The 21,618-nt window shown below is 41.6% G+C and overlaps 1 protein-coding gene across 9 annotated transcripts in view; it reads left to right on the forward strand.

Moving 5' to 3' along the window:
- The window catches only part of JAKMIP3 (Janus kinase and microtubule interacting protein 3), a 215,414-nt gene that overhangs the window by 120,763 nt on the left and 73,033 nt on the right, over positions 1–21,618 (forward strand). For 6 of the 9 annotated variants that reach the window (XM_030202974.1, XM_030202976.1, XM_030202977.1 and 3 more), the window contains exons 6-10: positions 2,026–2,172; positions 5,366–5,497; positions 6,792–6,827; positions 7,490–7,549; positions 15,349–15,477. In XM_030202974.1, coding sequence (XP_030058834.1) covers positions 2,026–2,172; positions 5,366–5,497; positions 6,792–6,827; positions 7,490–7,549; positions 15,349–15,477 — 504 coding nt within the window. The remainder of the gene's footprint in view (positions 1–2,025; positions 2,173–5,365; positions 5,498–6,791; positions 6,828–7,489; positions 7,550–15,348; positions 15,478–21,618) is intronic. The other 3 variants (XM_030202975.1, XM_030202978.1, XM_030202983.1) reach the window with 1 other exon arrangement.

The raw sequence follows: 21,618 nt of genomic DNA on the forward strand, positions 1-21,618 counted from the left end.
ATTGAATATAATTATTATTAAATTATTGTTATTACAGTGCAAAGACTGTTTAAATACACACAGTGCACATAGGTTTAAAACTAGATGCAGTTAAAATATCCCACAGGGAAAAATAAGAAGACATTTTCTAATGCAAACTATGTATTCATAAAGTGAGGATCATTAGTGCTTGAAATTTAATAACATTCACATGTCAAAACATGGTATAAATTTTAAAGAACTGGAGTAGTACAATATGGGACACATTCAAAAATCAATACCGATCAGATTTATGGAGGAGATTAAAGCAGCAATTCAACTGCATACAGTATGATACATGCATTTTGTATTAGATCTGGAAATTGCTTACCAGCATACACTTCTGCACCTGGCTACCAGCCTTGTCTCCTTTCAAGCTATCTGGATTTCAAGATTAGAACCTCCACATTGTCTGCAATAGACTTTGATTATTGGAGAAGCTGATCCACTTTTGATGTATCAATCTTTTTGGTTTATGAGCCATGCATTGTTTTACAAATTAAGGGAGATCTTTTAAAACTTTGCAATACTTTACCATTTTATTTTATGTGTATACTGCATAAAAACTTAATAACATTTCAGAAAATAAGTAATGCACCATCTAAATAAAATACAGCACAGTCCAAAAAAAATAAAAAACTGTGCATGATATGAAACTTGTGTAAGTATTGGGATGAACCTACAACTGTTCAGAGGTTTTATGTTGAAATATGTGATTTTATGTTTTGTTGGACATCTTGAGTGATGATTTTATTGTTATAGACAGTTTGAAATGCTTTTAGTAACCTAGTAACATTACATTGAAGTAAATCACACACATCGCATAATTTTTGCAAAAACTTCACTGGCTACTATATAAAATACTGTCTGATCTTAAAGGCCCTTAAAGGAAGTGGCCTAGAGTACTTGAAGAAAAGGATCTCCCTTTATACACCTCCAAGGTCACTAAGATCCTCCTAAAGAGTATCCCTAACCATGCCCTCTCCAAAGGACATCACATGATGTGTGATACCCACCAGCGAGCCTTCTACAGTGTAGCCCCCACCCTCTAGAATGCACTCCTTGAAAGCAGGGGCATAGCCAGACAACAGATTTTGGGTGGTCCTAGGCAAGAAATGGGTGGGCACCAAGTGTTCTCCCCCTAACACCAAAAAAATATCTCAGTTGGTGGAAAAATGTTTCTCTGCACCTTGGCAGTCTGCAGCAAGCATGCGCTGAAAACTGTTGGGTGGGCCTGAGCCCTAACTGGATGGACCTGGGCCCACCCAGGCCCACCTGTAGCTACGCCACTGCTTGAAAGGCTTCGCTTAACACAAGACTATCTCTACTTCAGGGGACAGGTGAAAGCTCGGCTCTTCACACAGGCCTGTAATGAAAGAAGTAATTAACTTGCTAGTCACACACACGCAAGGAATGACAGCGGCTGCACATACTGTAGCTGGACATATTTATCCACTTCTATCCTGAGATTATATTCATGCACCTTTATGACTTTGCATGCAACTTTCTTTAAATTAGACCTGTTATTCTGTCGTATATATCTACATCAGAGGTTTTCAACCCAATCCTCAGGGCACACCTAGCAAGTCGAGGTTTTCAGGATATCCCCATGTTTCATTTTTGTTTCCAGCCTATGCTGTCTATTAAAATGTTTTATTGCATATTGTGTTTACATTGTAATGTAGCATACTATGCCATACCTTGCATTGTTATTTGAATATTTTTACTGCTGAGATTGTCTATTGCCTATGTTTGACTTATTCTTGCTGTACACCACTTTGAGTGAATTCCTTCAAAAAGGCGACAAATAAATCCTTACAAATAAATAAATGGGCAGCAGTGAGGTAAAAGATGCTTTTGTATGACATTTCTCAAAATCTAGAAGTTTCTGTCTTAGGAAAATAATATTGCCCCCTTAAAATATCTGTTTTGGTGTATTATACTGTATCTGCAATCAGATAATAATGTGAAATGTCTCAACAATGTTGAATTTCTCTATTATTGCAGCTGAAGCGGCTAAGGGAAGCTGAAAGTCAATATAAACCACTCCTTGACAAAAATAAACGTCTCAGTCGAAAGAATGAAGATCTGTCTCATGCCTTACGTCGAATGGAAAACAAGTTAAAATTTGTAACTCAAGAGAACATAGAAATGGTATGATTCCCTCACAATTTCCTGGTAATTCCCTTAGATTTGAAAAGAACTTGAAACTTGACTGTGCACGCAATTCTAGAGGAAAATTGAATGCGACTTATAAACCCTTGGTCTTTCTTTCTAGTCCTTAAGGGCCACCAACAGGTCAGGTTTTCAGGACATTCTTAATGAATAAGCATCAGAGTTATGCATGCCTACTACCTCCATTGTATGCAAATTTCTCTTATTCATATTCATTAGGAGTATCCTTTGGCAGCTCTTGAGGATTGGGTGTGAACACCTAGGAATTAAGCACCATTTTTGAAAGTGTTGCCATACCAACAAAATGGGAACACTTTTTGGAAACAGAGACTACAAGAATACACCGAAAACTGAAATCTTTTCTTTAATAATTAGAGTTATGCAGAGATGAGAACACTATGAATTGTAATTCTTCTCCAACAAATTTGTAACATTTTTCTAAGCAATACTAAAAATGTAATATTATTTTACCTTTTTTTTAATTAGATTATATTGTGAAATATGTATCTCTCTATGTCATCATCTGAATTTTCTTTTGACATTGTATATTCTCTATACTTCTTTTTAAAAGTATATTCAGACAGGATTTTCCCTATTATTTTGATATCAAGAAATACAGATGGTTTTCAAGGAAGGTTATTGCATCATCTCTCCTTAGTAGACAAGCAGATGGTGCTCGCTATTTCTACAAACTGGCTCATCTCACATGGTGATGTGTCTGTTAACTGTCTTTATAGAATTCTTTATCTCTACTGTTATGGCTTTGATAAACAAAAATTTCAGCAGTCTTGCTAAATTTGAGTGTATTCTTTTTGCAGCATGTAGAACTCTAATTATGTCTGTCCAGTGAGCACGCTAGCTACATTCCACAATGAACAGAAAACAAAGAAAATTTGTTTACATGGAGGGGCATAATCGAAAGGGGCGCCCAGGTTTTCTGAGGACGTTCTTGCAGGACGTCCCGGCGAAGGGGTGGGGAAACCCATATTATCGAAACAAGATGGGCGTCCATCTTTCGTTTTGATAATACAGTCGGGAACGCCCAAATCTTGACATTTAGGTCATCCCTAGAGATGGTCGTCCTTAGACTTGGTCATTTCTGATTTTCGGCCGATTTGGGCGACCCTGTGAAAAGGATGCCCATCTTCCGATTTGTGTTGAAAGATGGGCGTCCTTCTCTTTCGAAAATAAGCCTAATAGTAACATATAGTAGATGGTGGCAGATAAAGACCTGTATGGTCTATCCAGTCTGCCCAACAAGATAAATTCATTACATATGATGTGATACATCATATGTACAGTGGTGGAAATAAGTATTTGATCCCTTGCTGATTTTGTAAGTTTGCCCACTGACAAAGACATGAGCAGCCCATAATTGAAGGGTAGGTTATTGGTAACAGTGAGAGATAGCACATCACAAATTAAATCCGGAAAATCACATTGTGGAAAGTATATGAATTTATTTGCATTCTGCAGAGGGAAATAAGTATTTGATCCCCCACCAACCAGTAAGAGATCTGGCCCCTACAGACCAGGTAGATGCTCCAAATCAACTCGTTACCTGCATGACAGACAGCTGTCGGCAATGGTCACCTGTATGAAAGACACCTGTCCACAGACTCAGTGAATCAGTCAGACTCTAACCTCTACAAAATGGCCAAGAGCAAGGAGCTGTCTAAGGATGTCAGGGACAAGATCATACACCTGCACAAGGCTGGAATGGGCTACAAAACCATCAGTAAGACGCTGGGCGAGAAGGAGACAACTGTTGGTGCCATAGTAAGAAAATGGAAGAAGTACAAAATGACTGTCAATCGACAAAGATCTGGGGCTCCACGCAAAATCTCACCTCGTGGGGTATCCTTGATCATGAGGAAGGTTAGAAATCAGCCTACAACTACAAGGGGGGAACTTGTCAATGATCTCAAGGCAGCTGGGACCACTGTCACCACGAAAACCATTGGTAACACATTACGACATAACGGATTGCAATCCTGCAGTGCCCGCAAGGTCCCCCTGCTCCGGAAGGCACATGTGACGGCCCGTCTGAAGTTTGCCAGTGAACACCTGGATGATGCCGAGAGTGATTGGGAGAAGGTGCTGTGGTCAGATGAGACAAAAATTGAGCTCTTTGGCATGAACTCAACTCGCCGTGTTTGGAGGAAGAGAAATGCTGCCTATGACCCAAAGAACACCGTCCCCACTGTCAAGCATGGAGGTGGAAATGTTATGTTTTGGGGGTGTTTCTCTGCTAAGGGCACAGGACTACTTCACCGCATCAATGGGAGAATGGATGGGGCCATGTACCGTACAATTCTGAGTGACAACCTCCTTCCCTCCGCCAGGGCCTTAAAAATGGGTCGTGGCTGGGTCTTCCAGCACGACAATGACCCAAAACATACAGCCAAGGCAACAAAGGAGTGGCTCAGGAAGAAGCACATTAGGGTCATGGAGTGGCCTAGCCAGTCACCAGACCTTAATCCCATTGAAAACTTATGGAGGGAGCTGAAGCTGCGAGTTGCCAAGCGACAGCCCAGAACTCTTAATGATTTAGAGATGATCTGCAAAGAGGAGTGGACCAAAATTCCTCCTGACATGTGTGCAAACCTCATCATCAACTACAGAAGACGTCTGACCGCTGTGCTTGCCAACAAGGGTTTTGCCACCAAGTATTAGGTCTTGTTTGCCAGAGGGATTAAATACTTATTTCCCTCTGCAGAATGCAAATAAATTCATATACTTTCCACAATGTGATTTTCCGGATTTAATTTGTGATGTGCTATCTCTCACTGTTACCAATAACCTACCCTTCAATTATGGGCTGCTCATGTCTTTGTCAGTGGGCAAACTTACAAAATCAGCAAGGGATCAAATACTTATTTCCACCACTGTATATCTGATCTTGATTTGTCTTTGCCTTTTATATGGCATAGACTGTAGAAGTCTGCCTGGCACTGGCCTTGTTTTAAAATTTCTGTAGTTTTTGTCAAAGCCCCTGAAAAGCTCCACTCCAACCCATCCAAATCTATTCAGCCTAGATCAAGGCACAGACCGTAGAAGTCTGGCCAGCACTGGCAGACCTCTTTAAGGAAACCTCAGACTTTTACTTAAATGAAACCTCCTTTAAGGAAACCTCAGACCTTTACAACTTGTTCTTCCTTGATTTGTTTAGAGACATAAAGCTAGAACAATAAGGAGGCCAAGCTCTTTAAATGATCTAGACCAGAGCCAAGAAGAAAGAGAAGTGGAATTTTTGAGGCTGCAAGTTATTGAACAACAAAATATCATAGATGAACTTTACAAGGTAATTAATCAAAAAGATCTCAGCATATTCTGAAACTTAGTTGAAATTTCAGAACTAAGGGACCCTATTTCTAAAGTGAATTAAGTACTTAAAAATGTGAACTATGTGCACTGTTAGTGTATGTCTACACTACTGGTTACCATGTTGGCTTGACACATAGCAGGCATTAAATCACATGTTAAGCACATAGTATGGAATGGGGTGAGAAATAGTTGAAGATAGCACGTGGACTGTGCCTTGAAAGTACTGCCCGATATTTAGCATTATTTAACCGGTCAGAATGGATGCTGACTGTTTAAATAACGCTTAACCGGCTATCTGCCGATATTCAGCGGGGGATAACCAGCTATCCTATCCTCTGCTGAATATCCGTGGTTATCAGCTGGTGGATAACTGGTTATATCACGCAATATAACCAGCTATCCGCCAATTTTTAAACTGGGTTGCGTGGTCATATTTGGCCATGTCAAACCCTGGTATATCTTTGGCCATATAGTAAGAACACCCACATTCAAGGAGAGGAAGGAAAAAGCTTCAGAAGCTCACCTCCGCTGAATATTAGAAATCGTACAGGCATAAAAAAACCTTCACTCCCTTTATGTGTACAGTTCTCTGTGCCATGGAAAAGCAAACTACAATTTAGTTATAGACAGAAAAACATATCTGCACAAATCACAAAAACAGTCCCACTGATGATGGCCAGCATCTTGCATAGTTGCTGCCTCAGGGTGTAGACATGTTAATGAGATGTGCAGGCTATCTTCACTTGGCACCAAAGCACTCTAGTGTGCATTGCTTCTACAATACATATGCATGAATTTGTGCATATATTTTAGAAAAGAATCTACATTGGAAGATCCTTTTCTGAAATACTACTGGAACTGGACATATTCCAAACTGGATATCTCAATTCCAATTTCTATATTTTATCTCAAATGGAGCTGCCCATGGAGCTGCAACCTGTCAAGATGTGCTTGGAATTTGTTTAAAATCAAGCCTGTAGCACCAATTACAGTGGGAAATAATTCTATATATTTTGGGCACATTTTCTTAGTCTGTGACTGCATTTCGTGGAACTTCAGGATCTTCTCTCTGCACTGAGTTCACAGAGTGATCTCTGTTATCAATGATGTTCTCATGTTTTTCTCTTTTGCAACTGTGTCTGTCTTGGGTCAAACATTTTAGGGGTCGGAATGGCATTGCTCCTTGCTTCCCAAAAAGCTTTTCTGTTCTGTATATCCATATAGATTTTATTGACTTAAGGTATATATGTTCTAATCTTTCTCTTTATTAGACACTTGAAACTGCAGGCTACGTGAAGAGTGTAATAGTAAGTATCTTTTTCAATTTGTATTTTTTTAAATATGTGTTTATAGACAGTTGTTTACCACTGGACAGACTTAAGGGAGGGCAGAAAGCAGGAGACTGATAGATGAGAATTTTGCACACTGTTAGAGAATCTTTCATCTTTAGGTTATTGCCTGAAATATGGCTTAGGCCAGTGATAATCAGAACTTATTTGGGGTTGTTGGTATCACTCCAGCTACCATACACTGAAATCCACATCATTAAAACAAAATCTCACACCATATCACGATTTAGCAATAATTGGCATCATTATTGGTAGTCTCAGCAGAAATACCAAAATCTACCCTCTCACCTGGGCATTGCTCCTGCCCTTTCTCTGCTAGACCACCAGATACCAGAAATATAGGCTGAGGGGAGGGCCTATAGAGGGTGGAGGAATCCTTGTTGAAGGGCCAGATGCTCTTTCAAGGGGCAGGGAGGGAGGAAGGATCACAATTGGGGGGGGGGGGGGGGGGCTCAGATGCTGTTCCCAGGGGGTTGGAGGGAGAGATGGGAGCTTGGAATCAGAGTATTAGTATTTAGTATTATATTATTGTATCATTATAATGTACATTATACTAGAATATGTTATGCAAAAGATAAAGGAACAAGACTAATTAAAGTTCATTCAACTTGTTTCTACAGGAGCGTGATAAACTTCTAAGGTTCAGAAGACAAAGAAAGAAAATGACAAAAATCCCCAAGGTAAAAAAAATAAATTAGGGATAATGTGAAATAAAAACTTTCATTTTATTGCAAAATTCAATATCTGGAATAGTGATGCAGCTGTAGGAGGTTTGTAACCATTCATATTTTTGGAATAGCATTAATGCCTACTTTCAAAATAAGGTAAAATTGTATCAAAATGGATTTTTCTTTTATTCTTTCAGTGTTAACCAGTTAGTATTGACTGTGATTTGAAACAAGAAATGAGGTTCACGATAGGTCACAACAGATCTACTGTTCCATAACGCAAAGGTTATAAAGTAGATACATCCCCCCCCCCCCCCCCCCCCCCAATATTCAGTCGGCAGTGGTCAGCATTTTTATAAACGCTGATTGTCACCAGCTAAATTATCCCCAGATATTCAGTGCCGGGCCATGTCTGGGCACTAGCACTGAATATTGGGGGATAATTGTGAGCGGGCTGGGTACTGGAACTTATGTGGGCCCGGACAATATTTAGCCCCGGCTGAATATTGCCCCCCCCCCGACAATGCCCACCTGACAATTTCCCCTCGTTTCCTCCCCATCCCCTGCCCATGTCAAGACCCTCCCGGAAGACCCCCCCCCCCAGCCGTGCAGGTAGGCCCTCCCCCTAGGCCTTCCTGCATGTACTTTGTGTATTACCGTAAGCTGCTGTTATAGCAGGTTATAGCAGCCATTTTAGAGAGGCACTGCAAGGGACAGGAGCGAGGGGACAGTACTCCTGCCACCAACGACCCTGCTGTACCATCATGGATACAAGTAGGGACCTGGCTGCATGGCTGGGGAGGACAAGTGGTCTTGATGTGGGCTAGGGGGAGTGGGAGGGAGAGAAAGAGAGGACATTGTTGGTGGGGGGTAGAAGGGGGCTCGAGGGCTTGTTTTTTAAGGTAAAAAGGTTATGTGGGTGCCAGCCTGATATTCAGAGCCTGCACCCGCTTAGCTAAGTGACTTTATTTAGAACAGCTTTTGAGCTGTCCTAAATTAAGCTGCTTAGCTACAGTGGTGGAAATAAGTATTTGATCCCTTGCTGATTTTGTAAGTTTGCCCACTGACAAAGACATGAGCAGCCCATAATTGAAGGGTAGGTTATTGGTAACAGTGAGAGATAGCACATCACAAATTAAATCCGGAAAATCACATTGTGGAAAGTATATGAATTTATTTGCATTCTGCAGAGGGAAATAAGTATTTGATCCCCCACCAACCAGTAAGAGATCTGGCCCCTACAGACCAGGTAGATGCTCCAAATCAACTCGTTACCTGCATGACAGACAGCTGTCGGCAATGGTCACCTGTATGAAAGACACCTGTCCACAGACTCAGTGAATCAGTCAGACTCTAACCTCTACAAAATGGCCAAGAGCAAGGAGCTGTCTAAGGATGTCAGGGACAAGATCATACACCTGCACAAGGCTGGAATGGGCTACAAAACCATCAGTAAGACGCTGGGCGAGAAGGAGACAACTGTTGGTGCCATAGTAAGAAAATGGAAGAAGTACAAAATGACTGTCAATCGACAAAGATCTGGGGCTCCACGCAAAATCTCACCTCGTGGGGTATCCTTGATCATGAGGAAGGTTAGAAATCAGCCTACAACTACAAGGGGGGAACTTGTCAATGATCTCAAGGCAGGTGGGACCACTGTCACCACGAAAACCATTGATAACACATTACGACATAACGGATTGCAATCCTGCAGTGCCCGCAAGGTCCCCCTGCTCCGGAAGGCACATGTGACGGCCCGTCTGAAGTTTGCCAGTGAACACCTGGATGATGCCGAGAGTGATTGGGAGAAGGTGCTGTGGTCAGATGAGACAAAAATTGAGCTCTTTGGCATGAACTCAACTCGCCGTGTTTGGAGGAAGAGAAATGCTGCCTATGACCCAAAGAACACCGTCCCCACTGTCAAGCATGGAGGTGGAAATGTTATGTTTTGGGGGTGTTTCTCTGCTAAGGGCACAGGACTACTTCACCGCATCAATGGGAGAATGGATGGGGCCATGTACCGTACAATTCTGAGTGACAACCTCCTTCCCTCCGCCAGGGCCTTAAAAATGGGTCGTGGCTGGGTCTTCCAGCACGACAATGACCCAAAACATACAGCCAAGGCAACAAAGGAGTGGCTCAGGAAGAAGCACATTAGGGTCATGGAGTGGCCTAGCCAGTCACCAGACCTTAATCCCATTGAAAACTTATGGAGGGAGCTGAAGCTGCGAGTTGCCAAGCGACAGCCCAGAACTCTTAATGATTTAGAGATGATCTGCAAAGAGGAGTGGACCAAAATTCCTCCTGACATGTGTGCAAACCTCATCATCAACTACAGAAGACGTCTGACCGCTGTGCTTGCCAACAAGGGTTTTGCCACCAAGTATTAGGTCTTGTTTGCCAGAGGGATTAAATACTTATTTCCCTCTGCAGAATGCAAATAAATTCATATACTTTCCACAATGTGATTTTCCGGATTTAATTTGTGATGTGCTATCTCTCACTGTTACCAATAACCTACCCTTCAATTATGGGCTGCTCATGTCTTTGTCAGTGGGCAAACTTACAAAATCAGCAAGGGATCAAATACTTATTTCCACCACTGTATGTGGATTCCGGCACAGGAGCCAACTTTTCAAAATTATTGGGGTTGCTAAGCCCAGTGGAAACAACCCTACCCTGGACTCATACAAGGAATTTTCTCAATATTGGGGGTGCTCAAGCACCCACAGCACCACAGAGTCGGCTCCTACCGGCACTGAATACTGCTGGTACCAGCATAACCTGAGGCTCTTCCCAGTTCCGCCCACAGTGCTGCCTCTGACTACTCATTTGTTTGGGTGGTCTATGGGTATATTCAGTGGCACTCTACAGTTAAGTGCCACTGAATATCCCACTTAAATCACAGCGTAAAGTGATTTAAGTAGGCAGGAGAGATTCCTGCCCACTTAATTTGCTCTAAATATCGGCCCCAATGTATTTCAGGCTTTTTCTTTGGGGGGAGGCCATATTTTATATTTTCTAACATTTGAAGGGCCAAAACACGTACTATAGTATTTTGTTGCATGTTTCATCAAATAGTGGCAAAATACGACAGTCATTATTTTGGCTGCAGTAAAAATAGCCTCAGTGTGTTGGAATGACCCATGTAAGTGTGCACTAAGGTCACTTTTTACCACAACTTAGTAAAAGGACCCCTTAATCGTTCTCAAATTGATCGATCAACTATGTTGGTACTTCTAAAGATTCTCACTGCTCACATGAAAGAGGTCAAATACACTGACAAAATGTTCAGAATGAGAAATTTCTGTATAGGTAGAAGCCTGAAGTTGTCACTAAAATAGGTCAGTTTCACTGTTTCTGTGATGTTTTTAGTGATAGTGTTAAAAAGAAAACAGTATGCCCCAATTAGCTTTGCAGGTACAGTAGTGAATATTGGCCAAATCCACATAACTTCTGGTCTCTGAATATCTGGGTCTAAAAAGAAAACTCTAACCACTGCTGGCTGACCACATACAATTCAAAGTAAATATGGGGGGTGGGGGGGATTCTATAAATGGTACTCAAAAATAGGTGCCATGAAAAATCCAAGCCAAGTGCTTTTCTATGAAGAGCATTCTGGGCTGAGTGTCTTACTTACACCTGCTGAAACCAGGTATAAACCCTGTCATGCAAGTTGAGTGCACAACCCCGGTATTCTATAACACTGAGCCTAACTATTTGGAATGCCCCTGACCCACCCATACCCCTCCCATGGCTACACCCCCTTTTGGGTTGCACGCAGAACACTTTGGGCATGCAGCATTTTTTTTGTTACATTTGTATCCCATGCTTTTCCCACTCGTGGCAGGCTCAATACAGCTTACATGGGGCAATCAAGGGTTAAGTGACTTGCCCAGAGTCAGAAGGAGCTCCCTGTGCCTGAAGTGGGAATCGAACTCAGTTTCTCACTTCCCCAGGACCAAAGTCCACTACCCTAACCACTAGGCCACTCCTCCACTCCATTAGAATAGCATGTAGACAGATGTGTGTGTAAATCCAAATTAGTGCCATTTATCTCTAATTAGTGTCAGTAATTGGTTAATAGCACCAAATTGTCTAATTATTTAGTAACGGACCATCCAGTCTGCCCAACAGTCACATTCATTCTCAATTCAAGATTACCTCAACAATTAACATCATATTAAATATTTGATCATGGTCTTTCTTTGGTGTTTCTGGGACATAGACTGACTGTAGAAGTCTTCCCAATCCAACCTATCCGAATCCGTCTTGTCATTTGCAGGACACAGACCGTAAAATCTGCCCGGCACTGACCTCAGGTTCCAAATTACTGGAGTTTCCATTGATGTTCTCTACAGCCCGTCCTAAACCAGAATGCTATATGCGGGACTCAGACCGTACAAGCCAGCCCGGAGCTGGCTTTACTTGATACAGCCATCTAAGCACCACTTGTGTGTGCATCTGGGCTCTGCACCCAAATTTGGGCTCAACTTTGGGCAACCTATATAGAATCTAGGGAATTATGGTCATGGCTCTCTTTCATAGTAAACAGATTTCTGGCATGTATTTTAAAATGTCAGTGGTGTCATGACCAGCATAAGGCAAACTGGCTCCTTCCTGCCAGTAAAGATTTAGGGGGCACCTTGGAGAGAGAGGCTTTGGAAGATCTGAGGTATTCCGGGTGGAGGTAGAATGGAGGTTAAACTATACTTACAGGCTCTTTCAATTTGGGCCCCATAGCATGGTGAAACCTAATGAGCAGCCTGTGTTAGCATGATTGCACTGTCTTTAATGTGACCATGGTAACACTGCCATGTTCTGTACATCCTTACTGTTGTATACTGAGTATTAAAATTCAACGAGCAGCAGGTGACTTGCTGATTTTAATGCTGTTTACTACACTGACCCCTTAATTACAGGCACAATGAACACAATGAGAAGACACAATGCCTTATCCTTTCATCGCAATATAACAAGATCAATTATTCTAATATTAATACCCCAAATCACATTCTTCCTGTCTCGGACACCTTGAAACTCCTAGGAGTCACAATTGATCGAAATCTTACTCTAGAAAGTCACGTGAAAAATGTTACAAAGAAAATGTTCCATGCAATGTGGAAACTAAAAAGAGTCAGGCCTTTCTTCCCAAGGGAGGTATTCTGCAATCTGGTGCAATCATTGGTGTTAAGCCATTTGGACTATTGTAATTCCATCTATACCGGATGTAAAGCACAAATTATTAAGAAACTTCAAACAGCCCAAAACACTGCAGCCAGACTTATATTTGGAAAAGCGAAATACGAAAGCACTAAAACCCTCAGAGAAAAATTACATTTGCTTCCACTAAGTGATCGTATTACATTCAAGACCTGTACCCTGGTTCATAAAATTATTCATGGCGAAGCCCCGATATATATGTCAGATCTCATAGACTTACTATCAAGAAACATAAAAAGTTCATCACGCACATTCTTGAACCTCCATTTCCCCAGTTGTAAAGGACTTAAATACAAATCAATATATGCATCTTGCTTCTCCTACATCTGTATACAACTAAGGAATGCAGTACCGAATGCCATAAAAACAACGCATGATCTGACACCCTTCCGGAAACTACTAAAGACTAAATTGTTCAAAAAAACTTATCAAAAAGATCCTTCAGAAATGACCTGACATCTAAACCCAATCAGAACAAGTTAACGGTGAACTCTTCTATTTGATTACTTTAATTTCTTTTTCTTTACTGAACATTATACATTACCCTTGATTTCAAATTCCTGAAATGTATTATATATCCATTTACCTCTAATGTACCTCATATCTTTTGTACTTTATTGTTAATTAAGAATAATATGTTTTTCTTCTCCGGAAATGGCTGCTGCCATTTCGGCATAATATAAGCCACATTGAGCCAGCAAAGAGGTGGGATACAAATGCAGCAAATAAATAAATAAATAAATGTATTAACTATGCATGCAATGTTTAGTATAATCTTAGAATAAATATGAAAATAGGTAGAAAATTATTCATGGATGAAGACAGATGGATCCTTTCATCAAGCTGAACTCTAGTACTGCCTCTGGTGGAAAAAGGAAGAGCATTAATCTTTTGATAACCAAGAAGGCTGTCAAAACTCTGCAAGCCAGATGATACTTCAGTTGCCATTTCTGGAATCAGTCCAGCAATGGAGAAAATCAAAAACAAGAAGGCTCCTTTGAATATTGACATATAGGGGTACTTTATACTACTACTAATCATTTCTATAGTGCTACTAGATGTATGTAGTGCTGTATACATTATATGCAGGTATTTTCAACTAGAAGTCTCATAATCCAAGTTTTTGTACTTGGGGTAATAGAGGGTTAAATGACTTGCTCAAGGTCACAAGGAGCTGCAGTGGGAATCAAACTGAGGTCACCAGGATCAAAGCCCCCTGCACTAACCATTAGGCCACTCCTCCACTCCATTCATAAAGCCTCTTTTACATGTGGGAAAGACCTTTTACAAAACTGTACAGTTGTATCCAATAAAAGTGTGTACAATGACAAGACAGCAAGTACTTATTTGAGTGTCGTGTAGTGTGACTAATTGAGACACACACATTTACACCAACTCTGAAACTTGTGCAAATGTGTGCATCAGCATTTGCCCACATGGAGGGTACTTTTATAAACCATTTTTGCAGGTAAAATGGGACTCTGACAAGTACTTGTTACCTTGTCTTGGTCACTGTGGGAAGCAGGATACTGGGCTAGATGGACCATTGGTCTGACCCAGTATAGCTATTCTTATGTTTGAAAATGAGTTCTTACAAAATTAGGTCACATCTTAAAGTATACTTGATACATGCTACCATGTACTAGTTCAGTAGGCGTGCTCAGGGGTGGAGTTTAGCATGGGCAAAGTCATGCTTTATGCACATATTTTATAAAATATGTGTGATTGCACAAATTATCCCTGGGATTCTATATATGATGCCTTAATTTCTGAAAGGAAATCGAAGTGTATTCTATAGCAGTGCACATAACTTAATTAGTTAAATAGATAATCACCACTGTTAATTGGATGTTAACAAGCAATTATCAGCACCAATTGGAATTAATTAAGATTCACGTGCCAACTTCACCTAAATTCTTAGTTGCATTAAAAAATGGGTGTGGCCACGGGCAGGACATGTGCATTTCTAAAAACTATACGCATTATTATAGACTACACCTGCTCTGCACCTAATTTAGGTGTCAGGATTTATGCCAAGTAAAACCTGGCATAAATGGCCACTACTAGAATTGGTCACGTGGAGAGGTGATTGATGTTATTCTACATACTGCGCTGAAAATTAAGCCTATTCTATAAACTTTAGGCGTACTTTACAGAATACGCCTAGGAGTATTTTTCCACATGGAATTTTCAGGCACCATATATAGAATCTAGCCCTATATGTGCAAACATTTACACCTGTTCTCAAGCAGGTATAATGTTAACCCCTTCAATCTAGGCATGATTTCAACAAGATTTGAGATGGTATTTTACAAAGACAAAAGGCCATTTTTCCAGGATGTGGCAAAAAATGGCCCAGCGTATGCCCAAAAGATGCACTCACACTGCCGCAGGCCACTTTTTACCACGGCTTAGTAAAAGTGCCCATTAGCATATTTTAATTTGAGTATGATATGAAATTGTTCAGGCAAACTCAGTAAAAATAATAGTGAAAGCTTTATACCTACATTTGTGCAGTTATTCATTAGCAATTATAAACAGTCATATTTGTATTCCTGAATGCCACTTACACAATGCCTTTTGGTCAGAAGCCAGTTGTGGAGACTTTTTTTGGATATGATGAAGAAGCTTCTCTGGATTCCGATGGCTCTTCTATTTCATACCAAACGGACAGAACAGATCGAACACCCTGCACGCCTGATGATGATGTAGATGAGGTACTAAAATACAGATATATAGTGCATGAAACCAAAAATGTTTGCTTGCTTATTTATTTATATATTTACTTTCTTACAGTGTTTAGCCTGCATGATCTGCAGAATTCTTGGGAGATAACATGTGGCACATACATAGAGGCATATTTTCAAAGCACTTAGACTTCCCAAAGTTCCATAGAAACCTATGGAACTTTGGAAGGCTAAGTGCTTTGAAAATATGCCTCAAAGTCATCAAAAAGAAGCATAACAAGAATAAAACCATACAAAATAAAATAACAGTAAACAAAAGCATACTATACCAATACATTTAAATGTGCTTCATGCAAAATATTTCCATCTAAAATTCTCCAAATACAATTATTCAACCCCAAAAGCCTGCTGGAACAAAAGAGTTTTCTTATTACTTAGTTCAATACATTTTTAAGTGGGAGATGAAAACTCATTTAATAAAATTTGAATCTTTGCTGTTCAAGCAATTTAGGTCTTAGCAATAAAGCACTGAGAATCTGTGGCCTCAATCTTGGTGGGAGAGAAGAGGCTGCTATGCTCTGAGAACACTCTTCATTGGGCTTATGACAGAAATATAGTATTGAAGAAGGCTGTCAAAGCTCTCCAAGTCAGACAATATACCCCCCCCCCACCCTTTACAAAGCCTCGCTAGTGGCTGCTGGTGTAGTAATGCCGACACAGCCCATTCAAAGTGAATGGGCTGTGTTGGAATTACCGCATGGCAGCCGCTTGCACAGCTTTGCAAAAGGGAGGATAGGCTGGTATAGATGTAGAAGTGGGAAAAATGGAGAGGAGTAATGGAAAAAAGTCAGTTCTTCAAAGTCCTAGCTCTAGGCCTCATCTCTCATCCTCTACAGAATGTTTATTTAGCTTAGGACTGAACACATTTATAATATTTTCCACTATAGCAATTTTCATAAGATATGAGCCTATTAAGTGTTGCCAGAGGTGACAACAGTGGTTAAGGACAATTTAGAGATAAAAGCTAAAAACCGTCTTAGAACTATAATATAATAATAATAATAATAACAGATGGTCAAGAAAAGTACCTGATTACTGTCTGAAATATTTTACTTCTGTTTTTTTATTTATATTAAAAAATATATTCTAGTCTTTCAGACCAAGAACTGTAGAGTGAGAAAAAGAAAGAGAGAGCCTGAAATTTCTAGCAAATAGTCCTTATTTTTCAGTTTGTGCAAAATATTTTGTATTAAAGACCTACGGCAAAAGAACACTTGATTCCTTTGACATTTGCATTTTTTACACATTACTTCTGAAGATGAAAAGTACCAGAGACTACTCAAAAATAGTGTGTAGATAATGATTTTAATTAAAATACTGTTAAAAAGTGCATTAAAACAATTACATATAACTGCAATCCTCTGGATCCAGGGGTTGGTGAGTGTGAATGGAGAAAGAACTTACCTTTCCTGCATGGCCATGTGGGAAGTGGGTAAGAGAAGGATTCTTTCCACTCCAAAGCCTTATGATTGTATAAGTTCTTTCACAGTAGCAATCACCAGAAGTCACTAGACCAAAGAAAGTCATTCTTTAGTCAGGATGTAGCCGAATAGAAAAGGAAAAATCTTCACTGGTGATTAGAAACAAAAATAAAACATTTCATGTTGCTTGCAGGCAGCAACCTCAGGTGGCAGATTTTTGGAGGTGTCAAATGTTTTCCCAGAACATTCCTCTGATGGCTTTCTCACTTTGTTTCTGGATAAGAGTGCCAATCCATTTACTAGAACAAGGGGGTGGAGGCAGAAGAACCTTAAACGCTGCAGAGATGTGGAAGCATGGCGGTGTGGGTGAAAGGCAGCATGAGGTCTTTGAATCTCTGTACATGCTCAAAGTCTTTCTGTCCTGCCTCCTCTGAACAGGAAGTCTACATTTGGAAGGAGTAGAATTGAGTAATTTTAAGTGAATGCAGGGACTCAGATCTTGCACTGCCTTTTTTTCTGGAGAAGGGAAGGGAAGTAAGTTGCTTTGGGGGGGAGGGAGGAAGAAGGAAAGAACACCGCTATATAGGGATGAGAAAGGAAAATTGAGGAAAGTCACTGCACTGAGGGGAACTGTAATGAAAATAAGGCAAGATACTGCAAGAGGCAATATTGGGATAAAAAAAGTAAGGGTGAAATCCTGGACAGAGGATCAAATATGAAAGGAAACGAGGGAGACATGCTGGACTTTGTGGTGGGGGGATGGGAAGGTAAGGCTTGGAGAGATTATGAACCTGGGGGTAAGAAGGGAAGCAGGGGAGATGCTAGACTAGGGGGAAGTGGTTCTGAGGGAAGCCTGAGGAAGATCTAGAGAAGGATGTAAGAAGGGAAGCTTGGGAGCTTGGGGTGATGCTGGGCCTGGAGGTGGGGTGGGGTGGGAACAGAAGCCTGGGGGAAATGCTGGGTCTGGGAGTGGGATTGTAAGCCTAGGGAAGATGATAGATCAGGGGAGGAAGTAGAAAGGGAAGCCTTGAGGATATGCTGGTCCAAGGGGTGTGGGTAAGCAGGGAAGCCTGGGAGAGAAACTAGAACTCTGAGTAAGGAGGTGGGGAGGGAAGAATGGGGCTGAACAAGCTGGATACTAAAGATCCTTACATAGGTACATGGGTTGATGTAGGGGAGATGCAGGGGCTAAGGGCAAACATTTGAGATGGGCCATCAAAACTATTTAGCAGGCTGTGTCTTTTTCAATTTAGGACAGAGTTAGGGTCTCCTGTGACATGGCGGCCCATGGCAGCTGCCTTAGGTGCACCTCCTTACACCAGTCTTTCATAGCAAGTATGCACAGTGAGAAGACACTGACTACTTATATACATCATAGTGTGGCTGGAATTAAGATCTACTTGTGCATATTCAGGAGCTGGGGATGGGAGGTAAGCCTAGAGGAGATGCTGGACCTGGTGGTGTGATGTGGGAAGGGAAACAGGAGAAGTTTGAAAGAGAAGCAGTGTATGTCTAGGGGGGGTGGGCAGGGGGAAGGAGAGATACCAGTGTTCTTTCTAAAGTATGCATCAGATCTACACCAGAATTCCTTCCAGTGGAATCCTGCAACAATACAGTGGTTTCAGTCGCAAGAGGCATGCAAGTTCTTCAGGATTCCCAGTGAGCCTGTCCCTTCTCAACTGAAACCACAATATTTCTGCAACACTATCATTGGTATGAATGTGGGTAGAGAACTCTTGTGCACCTTAATGGTAATATCACTGGACATGAGGAGAAATAGAGAGAGAGGGTGACCATTGAGGAACCGATTTTTTAAAAGGGTTCCAGGGGTGATCTGGTAAATTACTGATTGGTAAGCTTGATTTCAGTGCCGGGTAAAATAGTGAAAACTACTATAAAGAATAAAATTACAGAACATGTAGACAAACATGGTTTAGTGGGATAGAGTTAGCATGGATTCAGCCAAGGGAGGTCTTTTCTCACCAATTTGCTGCATTTCTTTGAAGGCGCAAATAAACATGTCGATAAAGGTGAGCCAGTTGAGAAAACTGTTGACAAAGTACCTCATGAGAGATTCCTGAAACAATTAACAAGATATGAGGTAGGAGCAGTGGCGTAGCAAGGGCGGGACGGTGGGGGCGGTCCGCCCTGGGTGTACGCCGCTGGGGGGATGTCGGCTTCGCTGGTTCCCTGCTCCCTCTGCCCCGGAACAGGTTACTTCCTGTTCTGGGGCAGAGGGAGCAGGGAACCAGCGGAACCGACACCCCCCCAGCGGCGTGCACACGGCAGGCAAGAATGCACTCAGGGTGGGCTTGGGTGATGCGCCAAGGGAGGGGGTGATGCACCGAGGGGGGGCTTAGGTGATGCGCCAAGGGGGGTGTCATGCTGCACCCGGGGGGGGATGGGGTGCACAGTGGCGAACCGCCCCGGATGGCAGCCACCCTCGCTACGCCACTGGGTAGGAGACAATGTCCTTCTGTGGATTAAGAATTGGTTATTGGACAGAAAGCAGAGGGTAGGGTTAAATGGCCATTTTTCTCAATGTAGGAGGGTGAATAGTGGAGTGCCGGTGCTATTTAACATATGTATACATGATCTGGAAATCAGAGGCTAGGGTCCACTTTAGGGGTCAGCACTCAAGAAAAAGACCTAGGTGTCATTGTAGACAATATGCTGAAATCTTCTGCCCAGTATGCAGCAGTGGCAAAAATTATTAGGAGAGGTATGCAAAATAAGACCAAAAATAGTATAATGCCTATGTATTGCTCCGTGGTGCGACCTCACCTTGAGTATTGCATTCAATTCTAGTTGCCTTATCTAAAAAAAAAAATGTAGCAGAATTAGAAAAGGTTCAAAGAAGAGCAACCAAAATGATAGAGGAGATGGAATTGTGCCCATATGAGGAAAGACTAAAGAGGTTAGGGCTTGTCAGCTTGGAAAAGAGACAGCTGAGGGGGGATATGATTAAGGTCGCTAAAATCCGGAGTGGGTGGAGGTAAATTGATTTTTCACTCATTCAGAAAGTACAAACACCAAGGACACAATGAAATTGCATGGAAATTCTTTTAAAACAAATAGGAGAAATATTTTTTCACTGAAAGAATAGTTAACCTCTGGAACTCATTGCCAGAAGATGTGGTAACGACGGTTAGCATAGCTGGGTTTAAAAAAGGTTTGGACAAGTTCATGGAGGAAAAGCCCTTAGTCTGTTATTGAGATGGACATGGGGATGCCATTGCTTGCACTGTGATTGGTAGCATGGAATGTTGCTACTAATTGAGTTTCTGACAGGTACTTGTGATTTGGCTTGGCCACTGCTGGAAGCAGGATACTGGACTAGATGGACCATTGGTCTGACCCAGTATGGCTATTCTTGTGTTCTTATGATAGTCAAGGGGGAGGGGGAGAAAAGATGTTGGGCACAGTGAGGGGGGAAAGGGAGGAATGAGAGAGGGATGAGATGCTGGACAGAGGAGGGAGAGAGGGGAGAGTATTGTAATACTTTAGAAAGAGATGGAAACCTGGAGGTAGATGTAGTAGAAAGAGGAAGCTTTAAGACTGGATGATAAGGAGGGAAGAGTGAAATCTGTGTGGATAGAGAAGCTGGAAAATAAATGGAAGAACGTTGAGAGAAAAACAATGAAACGGAGAGGAAAGGAGGGAGGGAGGGAGGGAGGGGGGCCGGGGCTGCCTAAAAAAGTCACGATTTTAATGCAGGGGGGAGCGGGGAGCAGCGGCGACCTCAGGTGGGGGGGGGGGCAAGGCCGTCCATAAAGGATGCTCCTGACGAGCGTTTTTGCCCCCTCCCGATTTTTTTTCTTCACATTGTTTTGGAAGCCGGGCAGCCCCAACGAGAGGTGCAGACCTCTCGTTAGCTTTCCCGGAGTTTTCCAGCGTTAGGGCAAGCGGAAAAGCTTAGTGCATCTCATTTCAATAGGGTTTCTACACAATTTGCTCATCTGCATTCCGTTTTCGTTTGCTGCTACCGTCGTCGGAAATTGGGCTTTAGTACATGCCAGCATTAAAAACTTGTTCATTAAAGATTCGTTAAAGGCTTGTTTAGTTTAGTGCATCTTACCCTTAGTCTTTACTTGGTGAGGGATTACCTGTGTGTACTCTATTATCATAAAGTTTCTATGGAGGGCTGGCATATGGAGTTGCAACCAGGGTAACTACCATGGGCTGCAATATCACAGTGGGCCCTAACCCTGTCCAAAACTGAAGAGGACACAGGCTGCCAAATAGTTCTGGTGCCCCCTCTAAAATGTTTGTCTTTGTCCCCTGCATCTCTAGCACAGCCCTATGTCTGCTTAAGGATCTTTAGTAGTCAGGCCTGTTTAGTTTTTTCTAATTGGTGTATTGATTATCTAGTCCCCTTTGCAATATTCAGTGCTGCCTTATCCTAGGCAAAAAGCTTGTGTAGGTATTGGGAAATAGATTTGTCTTATAGGTTCTGTATGACTTTTGTAGGGTTTTTATTGTGTTGTGATTTCTATAGAGAAATGTCCTAGTTCTGTTCTACATATAAAAATGTTTTTGAATAAAAGGTTTATGGACATGGAGGAGGTTTTTTGACTGATGATTGGAGAATTGTAAGGTGTGTTAAGCTACTGGCTGTCAGGGCTTATACCGCTACTGAGGTCTTTTTCCTCCATTGTTTTATAATTATTGGGTGCAATATTTGGGTATA

The sequence above is a fragment of the Microcaecilia unicolor genome, chromosome 5, assembly GCF_901765095.1.
Source record: "Microcaecilia unicolor chromosome 5, aMicUni1.1, whole genome shotgun sequence".
In the NCBI taxonomy this organism is placed as follows: Eukaryota; Metazoa; Chordata; class Amphibia; order Gymnophiona; family Siphonopidae; genus Microcaecilia; species Microcaecilia unicolor.